This window comes from Micropterus salmoides, unplaced genomic scaffold (assembly GCF_014851395.1).
Source record: "Micropterus salmoides isolate LMB-PRFRI ecotype aquatic unplaced genomic scaffold, ASM1485139v1 Ms_hic_scaffold_18, whole genome shotgun sequence".
In the NCBI taxonomy this organism is placed as follows: domain Eukaryota; kingdom Metazoa; phylum Chordata; class Actinopteri; order Centrarchiformes; family Centrarchidae; genus Micropterus; species Micropterus salmoides.
Genome location: NW_024040928.1, coordinates 24,271,391 through 24,290,727, shown reverse-complemented (window position 1 = coordinate 24,290,727; position 19,337 = coordinate 24,271,391). Strand labels below are relative to the sequence as shown.

Sequence of the window (19,337 nt, the reverse complement as noted above, 5' to 3'; positions counted from 1 at the left end):
GCCAGACTTTTCTTAAATGTTAATATTTCTTCCCTCTTCTATGAGAGTAAACTGACTATCTCTATCTCTTGGACAGTTTTTGTCGTATTGCTCGACCAATACTGGATATTTAAGTGGCCAATACTGATATTTGAAAGCAATTTTCTTTTCTGAGCACACAACAGAAAAAACATTTTTGATAAGGATCTTTGAAATTTGAGTACTCACTGCAACATTTCAGTTGAAAATTTAACTTCAAAGTACTTTCTGGCAAGGGATCTACGCAAGGGAGAATTAGCTCTAACATATCTCTTATTTTCTGCAGTAGAATTGCATTGTTATTTATTTGCCAACATTCACACCATCTGCCTAGCACATTTATCTATAAAGCTCTAATTGGTTAGACAAAACAAGAAATCTGAGGTTATCTTGAGCTGTGGGGACTTGTGATTTTGACTTACATGTTGTTTTACAAATTGTTGACATTCTACAAGCAAATTATTAATAAATTAATCAATATAATCTATAGATTAATCAACACTGAAAATTTCATAGACGCTTCTGTTTTTACATTTTCAGCCCATCTTAACATGTTGCTGTTTAACGTAAACTAAAATTAGCCAAAGATTACATTTTGTTTACTTCAGATCACAGGAGCGAAAAACTGAAACTTTATCAAACAACAGGCGGTTTAACTGTCAGAGTTTGGAAATGTATAAGCAACATCACAGTGTACTGTACGAGTGCAGTGGTATTCAGCCAGCTGCCAGTAATTTGCAAACATGAAAGTGAGTTTTATTTTAAAGCAACTTAAATCTGCCTTTAGCTGTAGTCTCTTCAGGCTCTTCACACGGCCTTGTGCTTAACCTCTTTCTCAAGTTTCAATAATATACTTCCAAACCGACGAGTTACAGCAAGGTATGTGGTAAACATGAAAAAAGGAATGTGCGTATACGTAAGTATGTGCGTGTGAGACGACAACAGTAAAAGTAGGTCAGTGCATTGGCCAGCCAGAACACACAGGCGTGGTGACCGAGGGAAGGAGGGAGGGGTGAGGAGGACGCTGCTGTGTGAATGCGCAGGTCAGTGTCTGCGTGTAGTTGCTGTAGAAATACTAGCTGGGCTGTTACATCAGCTTACATCAGCTATTGGGCCCTACAGATTCACACACTAAGCACACTGAGAACATTCATTCCTTAACCACTACATGACCAACCTTAAACCTAAAGCTGCATCTAACCCTAACCCATAAATCAGGGTCTAAACCCTGCGATGGCTTTTTACAGTTCCAGAAGATTTTCCTTTCCTTCCTCTCATTTAGTCACCCTTATAGATGCGCATACAAGATATCACGCACCAGACAGCGTTGAAAGAGGCTCTCAAAGTGAATGATGTGCCTTTGTGAGCTACCGTTTCTACACTGCACTGCAATACACATCTTCACACTGTCGTCACTCATCACGTCTAGTGCTCTATAGGGGGAGTTAGTGGCTATTTATGAGGCCAAACGATTGGGAGGAGCAACAAAAGTGAGGACAGATGTGACAAGTATGTATTTTGTATGTATACCTTTATTACTAGGAGCCTTGGGCATATTTCTCATCACTCACTGTTTTAACAGTGTTTGGGTAACTACTGTCTGAATATTTTTTAAGGGATGCAACAAATGTTTATTCTTATTATGAATTAATCTGTTGATCAATTTCTAATTATATCAAACAGAAAAACAGCAAACTCTCACATTTGCAAAGGTGAAACCAGGTAATTTCGCTCGAGAAAAGACTTAAATCATTATTCGATTATCAAAATAGTAAACAATTAATATTCTGTTGATTGACTAATTAATTTCTAATCATTACAGCACCCAACTTTTTGGCAATGCTGTTTGGTATGTTCCCCCATCATGAAGTTGTGTCCCTTAAATTCACATGTTAGGGTTTAGTTTCTGCAGCACCTTTTTGCCCAGTAATGTAATGTTTGTATAAATGTCACTAACAAAATAAAAACACGTGGCTCGGTCTTTACCTTTGCCCTGATGTGTCGCATGGTGAGCTCTTCCTCTTGCGTGACTCTGGTGTGGCAGAGTCCAGGGGGTTTTCCCCTACTGCACTCATTTTCAGCTTCAGACCTGTAGAGGAGGAAAAACAAGCAAGGAAAGATCATTAATCATTCATTCTGATGTATTTTTTATTTTGTCAGAATGCTGCAGTTTTCCCAAAAACTTGAAAACAGACTTGTAAAGTGGCTACTGAAACTTTCACTGCCACCAACAACTTTGATGAAACTATAGAGCAGGGTAGTGTTGTAGTCAAGACCACCCAAACCGAGACCAAGTCAAGACCAAGACCAGGGTTTATTGAGACCGAGACAAGACCAAGACTATTAGGGGCTGAGACCAAGTCGGGACCAAGACCGAGTGAGGGCGAGACCAAGACAAGACCAAGACCAGGGTTTATTGAGACCGAGACAAGACCAAGACTATTAGGGGCTGAGACCAAGTCGGGACCAAGACCGAGTGAGGGCGAGACCAAGACAAGACCAAGACTATTAGGGGCAGAGACCAAGTCGAGACCAAGACCGAGTGAGGGCGAGATCAAGACAAGACCAAGACTATTAGGGGCAGAGACCAAGTCAAGACCAAGACCGAGTGAGGGCGAGATCAAGACAAGACCAAGACTATTAGGGGCAGAGACCAAGTCGAGACCAAGACTGTGTGAGGGCGAGATCAAGACAAGACCAAGACTATTAGGGGCAGAGACCAAGTCGAGACCAAGACTGTGTGAGGGCGAGATCAAGACAAGACCAAGACTATTAGGGGCAGAGACCAAGTCGAGACCAAGACCGAGACCAAGTCAGAGACCAAGTCGAGACCAAGACCGAGTGAGGGCGAGATCAAGACAAGACCAAGACTATTAGGGGCAGAGACCAAGTCGAGACCAAGACCGAGTGAGGGCGAGACCAAGACAAGACCAAGACCAGTTCCCCACATTACATGACACACAGTAAAATGTGAAACGTGATCATAGGTACTTCTCAAAGTGATCTGAAAGATCCAGATTCCCATAAAAATGCCCACATACAAACATACTTACGTTGATTTCAAAGATCTGAAATCAACGTAAGCATCTTTATTCAACACTCCTTTTCCATGCTTACCATCGTGGGGAGGGGTGACAGTCATTAACAGTAACAACACATTTTTAATTAGGGTTATTAGTTGCATTTGAAGCAATACTTTTTACATCCAGACTGTTAACAATTAATCATCACTCAATGTCCGAGACCGAGGCAAGACCGAGTACAAATGCCATTTCTCTTGCTCGCTCTCTCTACCTATCCCTCATGAACACAGCTGCACAAATCTGCCCAACACAACGCTGTCAATGTTGGAGACCCAGCTTTACAAAGTTATTAGCAAGCATGTAAGGAGCCTAGCTAATAAGGAGAGCTAAGTTTTTTAGGCTAACACGCTGTACATAGGTGGAAGACAATATCGACTGCACGCCATTATCATAATTATTTAGAGTGTTCTACCTCAGATTTGTTAAGTGATCCACTGGTTGGCATCAAGTGTTTGTCGTGTTCTAACCATAAAGAATAGATGAAAACCACATTTAACCATCTGGTTTCTTCAACTTTCACTCAGGAGCAAAAATCAGCCTTTAAACTTGAAAGAAATAATGATTTGACATTTATTGTGATAATTAGCGCTTTCGAATGACGTGAAAGTTTTTAATCACAATAACATTTATTGGCCATTTTGTCCAGTACTAGCATCCAAACATGAACAGTCAGAATTAAGATGTGTAATAAGTAGGTTAAACTGACAAAAAATTTAATATAAGGCTATTCAGAGAAATAAAAACGTTAAACAAATGCAACACTTGCAATTGAAAGTTTCAACTTACATTAAATATATTCATCGTAACTTGCATTGGCAAAAATACATCAAATATTATACTTATGTGTCAAATCTACACTGTAGGTTCGCCGCAGCCTACTCATTTCTGGCTTGTCTGTTTCTTCATTTTAGTAAAAATTTAAAAATAACTGCTGTTCAACATCGATTAGCTTCAAGTCCAACATGATCCGCTCAGTTTCAGTTGCCATTGTTTGTAGTATCCGACCTACACCACCAACAACAGCAGCTAAACTCACACTGACAGCGCGGAAGAAACTCAACACAGTGGAAGACACAAACCCCACAGCCAACTAGTGTTTTGGCGGTGTAATTGCAGAGCGACACAGACACCAACGCACAAGTATAAAGGCTCACGACCCAGTGCAGAAGTGTGAATCAGCATTTAAAAGTTAGTGCATCACAGCACCATAAGTACTCTGATTTATGTCAATTCCGCAGAAGAGAAGGACACGACCACACTGGATTTAGTTAACATTACAATATTTATTTAGATGTATTTATATATACTTAACTTGTAAATTTTGCTTGGTTTTTGGAACATAGCTATAAGGGATGTACAAAGTAACATACAGTAAATTCGTGTACAGTCTTTTTAATGCTGAAGTCTAAGGTATTGTTCCATCATGTTGAAATGTGTCAGAAACATACAAAATATAACAGGGAGGCTCCCTGTTATATTTTGTATGTTTCTGACATTCCTCTTCAGTCTCTCTTAATGGACTCCTGCTTGTTCTTTATCTGCAAACTCTACAGTCTGCATCTCTCTCGCTGCATCAGGAGGGTAACCATGGCAACAACAAAAAAACGCTGCAACATTCAAAGAAGCACACCGTGTATAGAGAATAGTTAACAGGGTCCCTGCACGACCCATTAAGCCAAGTATTGAAGTTAAACGCCTTTTAATGGTATCAGAAATTTAATTTAAGACCAATGTATTGCATTTACATTTATCCATTTAGCGGACGCTTTTATCCAAAGTGACTAACAATTGCTATACATGTCAGAGGTCGCACGCCTCTGGAGCAACTAGGGGTTAAGTGTCTTGCTCAGGGACACAATGGTGGATGGGTCAGAGTGGGGGATAGAAGCTGGGTCTCTCACACCAAAGGCATAGTCTTATCCATTGCGCCATCGCCACCCCCCTATTAATCCAATTACACACACAGAGCAACAAAAAGCAGAAATGACATGGATTTCTGTCACGCTTAGCAAAGTTTAGAGACAGACAGGATTTATTATTTTATTACTAACCCGCTGTTATGTGTGCTGACAGAATTTGAGACTGAAAGCCTTTAAATTATTTTTGGGGTCTGTACATGTTGTGACTGGGAGGCACATCACAAAGGGCAAAGATCGACTCAAGTTTCTTAATCTGTGAAACCACAGCCATGCTGTAGTATCTAAATAAAAATCTGTAAATGGTGGTCATACAAACTTCAGACACACAAAAAACGTTTTAAATCCACGGGCAACCTTCAAAAAACAAGCCACTATTGTCAGTGTTGGGTACCGCCGCAAGGCCACACTGCTCACAGGACGCTAATCCATCCTGACTAGCCTTGTTTACGTTTCACCTCAAATCACCCTTCTCCTCCTCGGCCCTCCTTGTGTTGCTGACACGCAGCACTTAAAAAAAGATCCATCTGCCACAGTGAGCAATGAGAACATTGCTGCACATTAGCACACAATGAAAATACAAATTAGCCTCGTTTCTCTGAGACTGGGTTCAGTATGTGCTTAAAGAAACAGCTGAAACTGTAAGTATGGTGAGAAAACCTGATTATCAAAATAAAGTTTGCAACAAACAACATGCACAAAATTCAAGAAACAGGAACAAGGCTTACTATAGATCTCTGTGTGTGAATGTTTAGAGTGTTTTTAGTCAATCTGCAGCCTGGACTTGTGTTGAGTCTGGAAATAAAGTAATAATCTGCAACATATTCGTTAAACAAATGTTAGTTTTCAACTTTATGCTATTTTGATGAGCGATTAATCAGTTTGAGTCATTTTTTTAGGATTCCAGCTTCTCAAATGTGAATATTTCATGGTTTGTTTACTCCTCTATGACGGTACACTGAATATCTTTGGGTTGTGGACAAAACAAGAAATTTGAGGACGTCATTTTGGGCTTTGGGAAACACTGATCGCCATTTTACAAGGCACAATGTAAATGTATTGTCAATTTAACAACAGGGTTGTAAGATGAGATGCAGTATGTAGTTATAGAAACTAAACAACTAATCAATTAATAGAGAAAATAATCGACAGATTAGTCCACCCTTGAATAGTGCTGATACCAAAACCACATTTCTATTGATACATTACTTTGCTGAGTATAGACATGTAAAAGGTCAACCATAATTTCCCAAAGCCCAAGTTGGCATATTCAAATGCCTTGTTTGACAGTAAAAAACACGAAGATATTTCAGCACAGAACGCCTGAGAAACTGGAACAGAGAATTATTGGCATTTTTAGTAATAAAAAAAAAAAAACTTCATTAATTTTCTGTTGATCGACTCATCTTTTCAGCTCTAATGTGAAGTGACAGCAGTTGACAGTGACAGAGGAGAGAGGCTCCATCGTTCCAGACCGGACTCGCCATCGTAATGCGGTTCATTTATGATGCTGACAACTCCCAACTTTTGCCTGTGCATTTCTGGCAATAAGTCAACACAGGTACGGTTTATTGACGAAAGAGTGCACAACATACAGTAGTTACATTTCATAGCATACTGCATATGCTCCACTCTGACTCTATGTAGATAATTTATAAATTCACATGAACACGCTCTAGCGGTGTGTTTATACAGTGAAAACATTCCTAACAATCACATTTACATTTCCCTATAGAGAGAAGCAATGAGGGAAACGTGGCTGAAGTGTGTATGGTCGATAAGCTCGTCAGCCGTGCACAACAAGCCATAAACAGCCATCGTCATATTTCTGGGTTTTCCTGTTTCCCTACCATTATGATTATGTTTCGTGAACAACAGTTATTCCAACCTGGTGGTTAAGTGTTTATGATGAAGTCAACGTCATCACACCTGGGAGCCAGCTTTGCTTCACAACCCACCAATGTTATGCTATAAAAAGGCAGCATCAAGAACATGCAGTACATGATGGGGTGAACTCAATGAACTCTTTAACAGCAGTCTATTACATGCATACACAGTTGGGGTCTTGCAGTGCTTGTAGAATAGAGCAACACTTAGACCAATGGCAGGTTTCCTCTTAGTCTACTGCTCTCTACTGCGCATGCTAAACATGAGTTCTTGGGTCATGGATTGATTGCTGTTTATACACCTTTACTACAGTATCAATGGATGGAATATAAAAATAAAAAATATGAAAAGCTATCAAAGAGAAAACCATGTTCATTTTAGAGTCATTGTCACCTGACAGATTTTTTTCCTGCTGTGGAATGTGTTAACAAAATGCTTTTTAGAAAATATATTAATTAAGACTGATTGCATTAGTATATACGCAATAATTAGGCAACTGTTCTACCCCATTTACGCTTAGTCACTTCATGTGTCTTGGGCACATTGGACAGCTTTCTGATCTCAAAAAAGGGGAAGTGTAAATGCACTCATGCATCCAAAGGAGCGTCACAAACCACCTCACATTCTAGCCAGATGTTAAAAGGCGTTTTTCTGATCCCTGGGTGAGGGAGCCGCCGTGGTTCAGAGTTAGAGCCGTAAAGACAACATAACTTTGTCTTAAATCTCGTCTGCGTTTTATCCTCATACGAGACACTTGAAAAGACAAGTGTAAATGGGGCCTTTGTTCAACTTTGTAGAGTTACATTTGGCTGCACAACACTGTTTTCTATTAAATTATGCCTTTATTTCAGAAAAAAAATCTCCATTCAATAAATCCCTCAAGCAGAGAGTATTATTTAATTGACGCAGCTAACACTGAATAATTAATAAAGACAGTTTTATACTCTTGTTGCTTCATGTCTTAGCTGTTATTAACTGGTATATAAGTAGTCTCCACGAGTATCACTGTAAAGCATGAAGTGCAGGAGCTGCAAAGGCTGAAAAATTATTTCAAAAGGTTTAGTATGGAAACATTTATTTAGTTTGCGCCATATACTTTTAATGTACTGTACACAAAGGGTTACTGTCATGGGTTTAAAGTATTGAAGTGTCGGATGACTAGCAGAATAACTGGCCTTTGCTTGTCTGTAGCCTGTGGTAAAAAGTTGCTGAAAACAAAAACAAGACGTGAACCATCAGGGTTAAAAAGGTAATATGTTTATGCTTCAAGCTAAATTCACTCTTTCATGGCAGTCCGTGAATAATTTGGCTTACTGTATTTGATACTATCTGCCTGTAGTCTCTCAAACTACGCTGTCACTATGAGAGCCCTATTGTTTTCTGTTCTGTTGCATTCATTTGCTGTGGTAAGCTAAAGTCACCGCTGTATTGTTGCCACATCACAGCACTTCTGCTTCACATGAAATACATATAAATGCCAAATACAAATGTGTCTTTAATGTGAAGGCGGCAGTAGGCCTTTACTGTGAAAACTCGTTGGGAGGTGCTGACAATAAGACACAAAGAAATAACACTCTGCAGGAATTAATGATGTTTAACGTTTAATGTTGATGAGGGAAAAATTAAAATATGAGGGAAGATGGTTACATGAAGAGGCAGAGAAATGTTTTAAAGTTTAGGCAAACCATAAACTTTCATCATGTAATGAATATAGTCTTTTCCATTGTGTACCTGTCTTACCAACATACAATAAACAGCATGGGCCCTGATCTGTAACTTGTTCTGTGTCTTAACACAATACCAGTAATCCTACATGAGGAACAACAACTGTTGCTTGTCATAAACAAGTTGGACATAATGGTATGTCCTCTATGGTTAATTGCACTGAAGGAAAGTTCAGCAGCATTGTTAAATAATGGGCTCTGTTTACATGGAGCAACTCGCTCTGTTATGATTACTAAACATGCACTCCAGAGGGGAAGCCAGCACCTTCTCCACAATAACTGTAAATACCAATATCCTGTTTTTTCACAATTTACGCCCACCCAGAAAACTGAACTTTCACACATGCATGAACAATTACTCAGCAACCCCTATATACACACACACACACACACACACACACACACACAACACAATTAGTCCTACCAACTATTTACTATTACTACACCAAAACAGCAGCCAAACTGTTCGAGCATGTCATTTTTATTCAAAGAGCTTCTTCATAGTTCAACAACCTCAATCAGCGGGACAGATCTACTGACTCACAGCACCCAGTGGTGAAAAAGTCACATTCATTATAGAAAATTAAAATGTTCAAATGATCCACTTTAACTTTCTCTTTGTCTCGCTCTTTTTCATCCACATACTGACAGTATCTGAAGAAATGACACTTTGCTAGCCTGCTCTGGATATGACGCTGAGCATGTGCACTCAACTTCTTTGGTCGACCATGGCGAGGCCTGTTCTGAGTAGAACCTGTCCTGTTGAACCGCTGTATGGTCTTGGCCACCGTGCTGCAGCTCAGTTTCAGGGTCTTGACAATCTTCTTTATGGAGAGCAACCGTTATTTTTTTCCAGATCCTCGAGGTGCCATGTTGAACTTCTAATGACCAGTATGAGGGAGCGTGAGAGCGATAACACCAAGTTTAACACACCTGCTCGCCATTCACACCAGAGACCTTGTAACACTAACGAGTCACATGACACCGGGAAGGGAAAGTGGTTAACTGGGCCCAGTTTGGACATTTTCATTTAGGGGTGTACTCACTTTTTTTGCCAGCAGTTTAGACATTAATGGCTGTGTGATGTGTTATTTTGAGGGGACAGCATATTAACACTGTTATACAAGCTGTACACTCACTACTTTACATTGTAGCAAAGTGTCATTTCTTTAGTGAAAAGATCTAATCAATTACTTACAAAAATGTGAGGGGTGTACTCACTTTTGTGAGATACTGTATAAAATTAGGATCTATCTACAGCAAGACGACAACTTTCTCTTTTCTCTCAGGCTGAAAAATATTAGACAAAGCACAGCTTTAATTTATTCATACAACCAGATAGTACAATACCGCTAAACTGATGCCCTTAACAGATCCTTTTTCAATGACCATTCAAAAGCTACATATGTAAAAGCACAGCAGCTTTTACAGCTTGCACTTATTATAACGTCCAGTGTGTGTAACGTGACTGAAACAATCATAATTAGAACCGCTACAGCTGCAGTGTGAGCATAGCCTCTGTCACGTTTTCACACATACCAGCCTTGCAGTAAACAGCAGAGAAAGGGGGGAAAACATTTGCAGGAAGAAAAACAAATGCAACTCTAATCCACACACCTGTAGACCAGGTCAGCCTCCCGCACCTTCTGACCTCACCCCCCTCTCTCTTTGTGACGTATGGTGGAGGACTCGAGCCTTCGGTCGCAAAAGAGGAAGAAGAAAAAGAAGCAGCAGCAGCAGCAGCAGTGAAAGCGCAGCAGAGGCAGACCGCTGAGAAACACAGCCCAATGCCTCCACATGCTCTCCATTACCACCACCTGCCGTCTCAATATCTTTAGGTCTGTCTTTTTTCTCTCAAAGCTCTTTCCTCCTTCGGTTTCTCATTCCAGAAACTGATCACTTCACACATGCACACACAAACTCAACAGTGGTAATGTATGGCTGGCACGGGTGGGGTTGGGGGGGTAAGGAAGAGACCACCAGGTAGAGAGTAGGGAGTAAAGAAGGTGGATTGCCAGGACAGAGGTAGAGAGAGGAAAGAGTAAACAAGGTTGAGGAAAGGAAGACTGACACAAACACACATTCATTATCCTTGTTAGTCTCCCTAGTGTACATACACATTTTCACTAGTTTCCTTTTTCACTGTTTAGGCTTTTTTTTTTTTTGTAGATCCCATATCATTTTGGTATGTAAAGCACACAGTAAGTAAGCAAAGGGTTTCCTACATGGTTACTAGAGCTCCACTTCTCAGAGTTCATATCTCATATTTACACTAAAACAACATGATGTTTGGTAAAATGTCCACAAAAAAAACTCCCCGACTTCCCCGGAGATTTCATCAATTTTCATGACTTTCTCTGATATGGCGACCATTAAAATTTGATATTATTCCAGGAATGTCATGACTAGTGGGAGCCCTGGAGTGTGGAGTATTCACTGTACATAACAGCAAAAGGCTAATGAAGGGAATATAAATGTATATATTATGCTGTATGTGCTAATGTAATGTGAGCAGCTTATAATTTCAACAAAAGGTAACACAACAGTTATTTTCTGCATAAGATCATGCACACAGTGTGACCACCCCTCTCTTCTGCACTGAGTTGGTACAGCCCATGAGAAGCTGCTCTGTCACTGTTGCTAAGGCCCACCCTCTTGAATATAGGACATGAGAACGTATACAGCTTCAGTCGACAAGGGCTACGGTGCACCCACTGACTCCTGGATTATATTCGTACATGTTGTATAAAAACGGGAGTATTAACATATGGACAGGACAATAACCAATCATCATTACTGTCCATTGCAGATAGGTTTGATTAAGCAGCACTTGTTGTCCTGCTGTGAAGACACATCAAGCAGAGATTTCCTCTTTTGTGGGACTTTATCCACATGTGGCCTCCACATGAGGTGAGGGTTAGGGTCAGTTTACTCATAATTCATTCAATGAACAAACTCTGATATTGATAAGCAACTACACCTTCAGCTCTTGCATCACTAACGTCACGAAATGTTCCTCTACAAATTAAAAAGTCTTTCTATCAAACTGTCTGATTATTAATTATCTATGACGTTCCTTCTCATGTTTACAGCAGATCATTTGCAAATAAACAGCAATCTGACATTTCATGACCTTCAGTTTTACACAGAATGAGTGATTTATTTTGATTAATTTTAAAAACTGGTGTATTACGTTCTGAAACAAAATATTAGCCTGTCTGCATGCATAATTTATCTAAACCGAATAAATCAAACTGCTTTTGAAGTGGTCTTTCTCTGAGAGACAAGTGGGTTTTGGCTTATGTTTCAGTAACTGGGTTTAAGAATCGAAATGCAGTCTCAGTTATAAATTATTTAACTGCTTTCATGTTGTTTCATAGAGAAATCAGGAGAGAAGAGATAGGGTTACATTTTCCACCTTTATGTATTTTCACAGAGAAAAGAAATACACCACACTCCTAGAACATACAGGTGCAACCATGTGCTTAGTTACTGCGAGTTATCATTTTACCCATGAGCACACATTGCCTTTTGATAGACAACAAAGTTTTTCTATATCTGAATCCAAATGTTACACAACGCTGCTGCACGCACATTTATGCAGAAAGATGCTTGTCTCGTCAGTTAGACCAAGTTAGACAAATTCGACCACAGACCCCCATCTGAGAGGATTTTTGCCTTTACATGTTTGATTACAGAAAATGTATGAAACCCATGACCCACTTAGTCTTATATTTACTGTCATTGTGTTATGGATGGAATTAAAACAAAAAATAAATTATTCCCCTTTTCGCTAGGTAAGGGGCCCGGTAACCCCCTCAAGGACCCCCACTTTGAGAACCACTGAGTTAGACGGAGCCATCAGCGAAAGCAATTATTAAACATTAAGTACAATATTAAGAATTGCAAACTGCTGTTAATCACTTTCTTTCTAAACTTGTCATTGTTAATGTTGCTTATTAATGCAGTCATAACAGATTGATTAGAAAGTCTGCACGCACTAACAATGCATTTTTGTCAAAAATAAAAGAAACATGGTTAGAGCTGCAACTAACACCTTAATTATCAATTAATCTGCCAGTAATGATCTCATTAATATGTTTGTCTTTTAGGCTATAATGTCAAAAAATACTGAAACCTTCCTCACAAATAATTAATTATCAACTGATTTTCTTCTCGATTAATTATTTGTTGAATAAAAACGTGAGACAATAATGCTCATCACAATTCTCGACAGCTCGAGTTGACGTCTTCAAATTGTTTTAGTCTGATCAACAAGATTGTTAACATTATAAAAGCTGTAACCCTTGATGATGATTTTTGGGATGTTTGACATGTCAATAATCAAAATTGTGTAAAATTGACATAAATTGTCTGTCGGCTGACTTATCATTTCAGCACTAAACATATTCTTCATTCTAACTAATGACATTAATAGAAACCAACAGATGGGCGTAAAATTTTGTGACTGCTATGGAAAATGGTTGTGGGTAATGTATATACAATTTTTGATAAATGGGTTTAAACATGTTAAAACGATAAAAAGTTTCATATCTTTTGATATCAATAATTATCACGATTTCTCAAATTCTTTTGAGTTTAAAGGCTGATTTTTGCTCCTGAGTGAAAGTCGAAGAAACCTGATGGGTGATTGTGGTTTAAACTCTTCTTTATTGTCAACACTTGAGGCCAAACAGTGGATTGCTTCATAAATCTGAGGTAGAACATTCAAAACTATTATGATAAAAACTTGTCAAGAAGTAAAATCAAGTAAAATATTTTTCCTTAAAAAAAAAGTCCTTTTTCCTCAACAAAATAAACATCTAAATAAAAAAATAAGTCCTACTTTGTGTGTGTTTTAAGTGACATTTATTGAATATCTATTGAACATTTATTATATTATTACTGGAAAAAATTATATTGCAATAATTATTGTTTTATTGTCCAGCCCTAGTGTGGTCCTTTAAGAGTCCATGCTTCTCAAATGAATGCCCTGTTAAATTCCCCCATTGTTTCCCACCATCTGTGTACACCCAGATCCAGGATGTTTACCAAGAGTATGAAATAACCTTGGCCTGCACACAGCTACATACACTACTACGGTAAGCCAGAGTCCTTGGTGTATAGAATACATAGTGTAAAGTAGTGTGCAATGGTGACCAGACTGCTGCTACTCATCTGTGCAGCAGTGGGAGTAGAAAAGTGAGATCTAGCATTATATTAGATACATAAGCAAGCTTACAAAGCAATTTAAATACTAAATAATAATGAGAAAATATATCTCTAAATATATCACTAAAATTATTATTTTTTGAAAACATGAGTGTATAACAGGCAGATCTGCATATCTCATTGCTCACCTAATTTTTCACAGAGCATTTTCAATCTCAAACACGTTCACTGCCAGACATGAATATTCATCATTTATTGAGCTCCATTAGTCTATGTGTAATTTGGAGTGTGGGTGTGTATGTGTCCTTCTTTCAACTCGTGAAATGCTGAGGGAGGCGTAGTCCGACGTGCCGGGTTCAGAACCATGCAGCCTGTTCGGGCCCACAATTCTCAGAGTGCACAGGACTGGAGAATAAAGGCCAGTGAGAGAGAGAGAGTGTGGTATTATCCTTCTTCTCTCGCTCTTACCTATTAATTTAGCCTGAACTAACTGGTCCTCTTCAAAAGTGATTTGACAGACTATTAAGTCTGCATGGAGACAGTGAAGACTGGTCTTTCAAATTCAGCCAATTACGCAGTCTGTTTTGGGTACTGAATGAAAAACATTTCTGACTTCAATTTATTTTCACACAAGGACTTTATAGTTGTTGTGTCACGACAATGGATAATGTTCAAAGGAAAAGGCAATATAACTATTCCCTTTAAATGCATTTACACCCTCAATCCAACAGTTATTTTGCCATTTCAACTAGAATGATGATAATAATAATAATAATAATAATAAATTATGGAAATCTTTACAAAGACTTTATTATACATATATATAAAAGAAACCAATGCATGCAAATTTGAGGATTTGCTGTTCTTCTCTCTTTTATATCAAAGTAAACTGAATATTTAGTTTTTTTAACAATCCACTGGATGTTACCTTGAGCTCTCAGAACTTGAGTGATTTTGATGTTCTCACAATTTATTCACATTCAAATCCTTTGTAGACAAAACAATTAATCAAAAAACAAAACAAAAACACAAACAGTGAATGTGTGCACATTAAGTCCACAGCTCATTTTCAGCTAAACACAGCAAAACAGCCAGCTCCTGCGTTTTGCTTTACTTCTCTGAATACTGACCTACCACTGCCATCCTACAAACATGACCCTAAGCCTTAGTTAGAAGCTCAGTTCATGCCAAAATAATATATACAGCAGTGTATTTTCAGTCAAAAAAGCAAATAAACAAACACGATAATAATATTCTAGGAATATTCAGTGAGAATCACTGTTGAATAATAAACATAGCTACATAGGAAGGATCCAAACTACATTAGGCTGTGAGCTGTATTCACCCGCATCTTAAGAGTGAAACATATTGCAGCAATCAAACAGAGCACACATCGCTGACCAGCCACACTTGACCTACTTGATCTAGGGCTCCAGTGAGTGAGTCATGTGGTGGCTGTGCGGGCACCTAAATACTAATGTGATCCTAAAAAATGAGATTTCTATGGCACCTTTAAAACATGCATGAGCAACATCTCTTTCTTAGAACCAATATCACTGTTAGTCTGGATAATCCACACACCTTACTGTGAAGAGTTCTACTTGCTAGTGAAGAAATAGTCTCAGCGAAAAACAATGACACTATGTTCTAACTCAGACACTGTGTCTGGAAAGACATAGGAAGGATCCAAACTACACTAAGCTGTGAGCTGTATTCACCCGCAGCTTAGGAGTGACACATACTGCAGCACTCAGCACACATCGCTGACCAGACACACTTGACTTACCTGATCTAGGGCTCGAGTGAGTGAGTCATGTGGTGGCTGTGGTGGCCTTGTCCAGGGCTCAGAGCAAAGATAAAGGGAGGTAAGGGGAGACCGCGGGTGAGATCAGTGGTGGACGAGCCGCTTGGAGTGGAGATGATGGAGCGGTGGTGGTGGGGTTATGGCTCCACGGCCGCTGTGTCGCACGGCACCATCCCAGTTGCAGGGAGAAGCCTGCTGGCCTCTGACTGGGAAAAGAGAATGGAGAAAAGAAACACAACACTGTTAGTATGCAATGCAGGGGATATTTCATCTGACGGTGTACAAATCGTACTGACAAGAGTTAATTTGTCGTGGAAGTTGGTCAACAATCATCGTGTGATCCAGATGCCAGAAAACACTTTCATTAAGTGAACAGGAGTTCTGTAATGTTGCAGACTAAGTGATGCTGTTCTTTCAGTAGTCAAACTATACGATAAAAGTGAAAATGCGTTCCTTTCCACCGTATTTACAAATGAGAAAAAGATAGAGAGAGATAGATTAAAGGAGGCATTCATGATTTTAGTAGATTTTCTATCCTGCAGTCATGTTTTCAAATATGACTAAACCATAACTGAAAGATGGGACATTTTAGGGCTTCATGTGCAAGATAGTTGAAGATTAATAAAGATCTACACCACCTGCAGGCTGCCATCTTTAGGTATAATAAAAAAATGCAGGTCATCTGAACTATACACAGTGCTAGAAGCTTCAACTAAAAAGGCCATAGACATCCACTTTAATAATCAGTTTCAGCACACACAGAGACCAGAAAAGTCTGCACACTGATTCATCTGCACCTGATGCTTGTGTTTCCTCATAAGACATCAGCCTGATATCCGCAGACAGCTGGCTAGTTAGCTTCCCAGCAGGTAGGGACATGGTAAAATCTACACACTGTTCTGTCAACATCCGTGGCTTCATTTCTCATAATCAGATTGCCTCATCAACAAACACAAACCGAGAACTCGCATCAATGTGCAGAGACTATGCCTCTTGTAGATTCACTACGATAGGCACAGAGACAGTCGGACACCTGGAGTTGGGAGACACCTTAGTCACGACAAACTGTAGTAGATGCACGTACAGTGCAGCTATTCAGGTGACATTTTGCAGGACTGTGTTGACTTGATACAGCTAATGTAGCCAATTAATCACCCAGCCCGACATGCACATATGCACAATAAGCACCTAAGAACATTGTCTATAAGGCAGAATTGTAATGTCTACGTCAAAAAGACATGAAAGAACAATACAATACACAGAGGTATGATCTTCTTTTTAATGAAAGTGAAGCACGTCTCTGAGCCTACGACACCTGTTGTTGACAGCTGGTCATACCCTCTAGGGGGAAGAGTTTCGCAAACAAAGTAAACCAAAAAAGCGTTAAAGACCAATCAAAGAAGTACAACCACGTGATTGTGTCATGACTAAGATCAAAGGGGTTTGAAACTTTATTATAATCTGTGTAGTCTGCTTTACCAGCAGGAACAAGAATTTAATTTTAAAGTCTCCTGTGGTTCCTGCACAGAAAAAACCCCTCAAAAATGAAGAACTTGAAAATACAAACATTGATTGCACATAGGTCCCTGATCTCCTTTCAGTCACTGTCATCAACTTCACGTTTGGAAGAATCTTAAGTCTTGTTATTATTAACTGTTTGTAAATGACTCTCCGGGTCTACGCCCCTGGCTGGTTCTGATCCTTCACAGTCCTCTCCCCTTTAGCTTTAGCCTTTACCCATTTCCGTCTGTTCAGGTGGCACGCAATTCACCTGTGCAACAGTAGATCAGTCATTTCGGAGAAAGTGCAATCATAAGAGCAGTGCACGATGGTGATTTTCCTGGTAGTGAAGCAGACTGTACACACCAAAAGCAGTGCTGAATCAATCAGCGGCCAAAATGATCGCTGCATCACAGCTCTACTTAAGAAAGGGTGATGCACTGGTTTTAGATGATCCTTCCTTGTTGTGTGTGCAGCTACACTGCACAAGAGAAATATTTTGATTAACACGAACCTCAAACACACCAACTGATTTAGTATTCCTCCTTATCCAGTCCCTTTCCTAAAGGAGCTACCAGGGAATCGGTTTCCTTTGGTCATGAAATTATCAAAAGAGCTTTGTGAGGACTGGTTTGCCTGAGATATAGCCTATGTAAGGTTTTCTAACAACAAGCTCATCGGCTTTTATGGGATCACATATTTCCCTCGGTGTAAATTACACCTAGAGCGAACTGACGAGTTAACGGGTACACAGACTTTTTCAAAGCTCGTGTATGTTTTTGTTCGTCTTGTCCTTCAAAACTAGGGACGGGAATGCTGTTATTTTTTTAAATTAATAAAAGACAAAACCAGAGAAAAAGGGAGAGTACAACAAAGATAGAGAGAGTGTGTGTAAGATAACTTTATTTGGTTCTCACTTATTATAGCAGATGAAACTCTCAGAAAGACCCAGGTAGCGGACACGGTGAGATTCAATGGTGAAATTAAATTGGCCAGACTGACAAAACTAGCAAGTGCCGATTTTCTCACAGTACATTTGTGACGAGACCCTGCGGACACGTGTTCTAGATAGAATACGTGTCCTAACCCATCTTTCTCGTCTTCACTTAAGGGTGTACTTATTTTTGTTGCCAGCTGTTTAGACATTAATGGCTATGTGATGTGTTATTTTGAGGGGACAGCAAATTTACACTGTTAGACAAGCTGTGCACTCACTACTTTACATTGTAGCAAAGTGTCATTTCTTCAGTGTTGTCACATGAAAGGATATAATCAGATATTTATAAAAATCTGAGGGGTGTACTCACTTTTGTGAGATACTGTATATATGCCTCATAGTGGACGGACGCCTGCTCTTTCCCTTCCATATTCTTGCAACCAAGCAACCTGTTTAAAAGCAAGAAATCTGTCTTTGAAGGCACATATTAAGAGGAGCTTATCAAATTTGCTGCCAGCAAAGACACATGCACTAGTTTATGTTCCACGGTATGATAAAGGAGGTGGTGATGCATTTTGAACACACACACACACACACACACACAGTGTGCCAAGGACAACCTGCCTCCATACATGTACTTCAGATAACTGACAAACCACGTCATTTGATAATGTATTCAACCATACATTTTCAACAAAGACGTCACAGGCCTGCATTCCACACATAGTCCTTGATGTCTTTAATTTTCAGAGGAAGCTCCATCTGCCTGCAGTCTCAGCTTCAGTAGACTAGCTGGCTTGTTTTGGAATAGCATGACGGTCTTTATGCCTCATCTATAAATGCTTGTAAATAAGTACAAGGTCTACGTGACAAATGGTGCAGATGTGGAAAGGGCAGACAGCTTTTACAAGCACACGTGTTATCAGCAAGGGAAGGTCAATGAGAGATTCCAGATTCGGAGCTCAGGTCTTTTTTAATTATAATCTAATAGCATGTTATGTGTTGAATGAGTCAGTGTATCACATGTCATAGCACTAACAATACAGTCATGAGCTCAGTCTTACACCTTATTATGTAACGATGAAACTATGCCAACATTTACCCCTAAAGAATAACAGACTTATAACTTGTTATTTTAGACAGTAAGACTGACCTGGTAACACCATAAGGGAGATCATCCCTTTATCCAAAACACATTACACACCACATTTTATATACTTGCCATCATTTACTGATAGTAAAAGAGCTTCAGAAGAAGTTAAAGGGATAGTTCGGGTATTTTGAGGTGGTACTGCT

The 19,337-nt window shown here is 39.3% G+C and overlaps 1 protein-coding gene across 2 annotated transcripts in view; it reads right to left on the bottom strand.

The window, feature by feature from the left end:
• The window catches only part of ncoa1 (nuclear receptor coactivator 1), a 61,089-nt gene that overhangs the window by 27,801 nt on the left and 13,951 nt on the right, over positions 1-19,337 (bottom strand). For both annotated transcript variants that reach the window (XM_038726208.1, XM_038726209.1), the window contains exons 2-3: positions 15,587-15,810; positions 2,005-2,107 (exon numbers count right to left, since the gene is read on the bottom strand). In XM_038726208.1, the coding sequence (XP_038582136.1) occupies positions 2,005-2,093 (89 nt within the window). In that variant the 5' untranslated portion in view covers positions 2,094-2,107; positions 15,587-15,810. The remainder of the gene's footprint in view (positions 1-2,004; positions 2,108-15,586; positions 15,811-19,337) is intronic.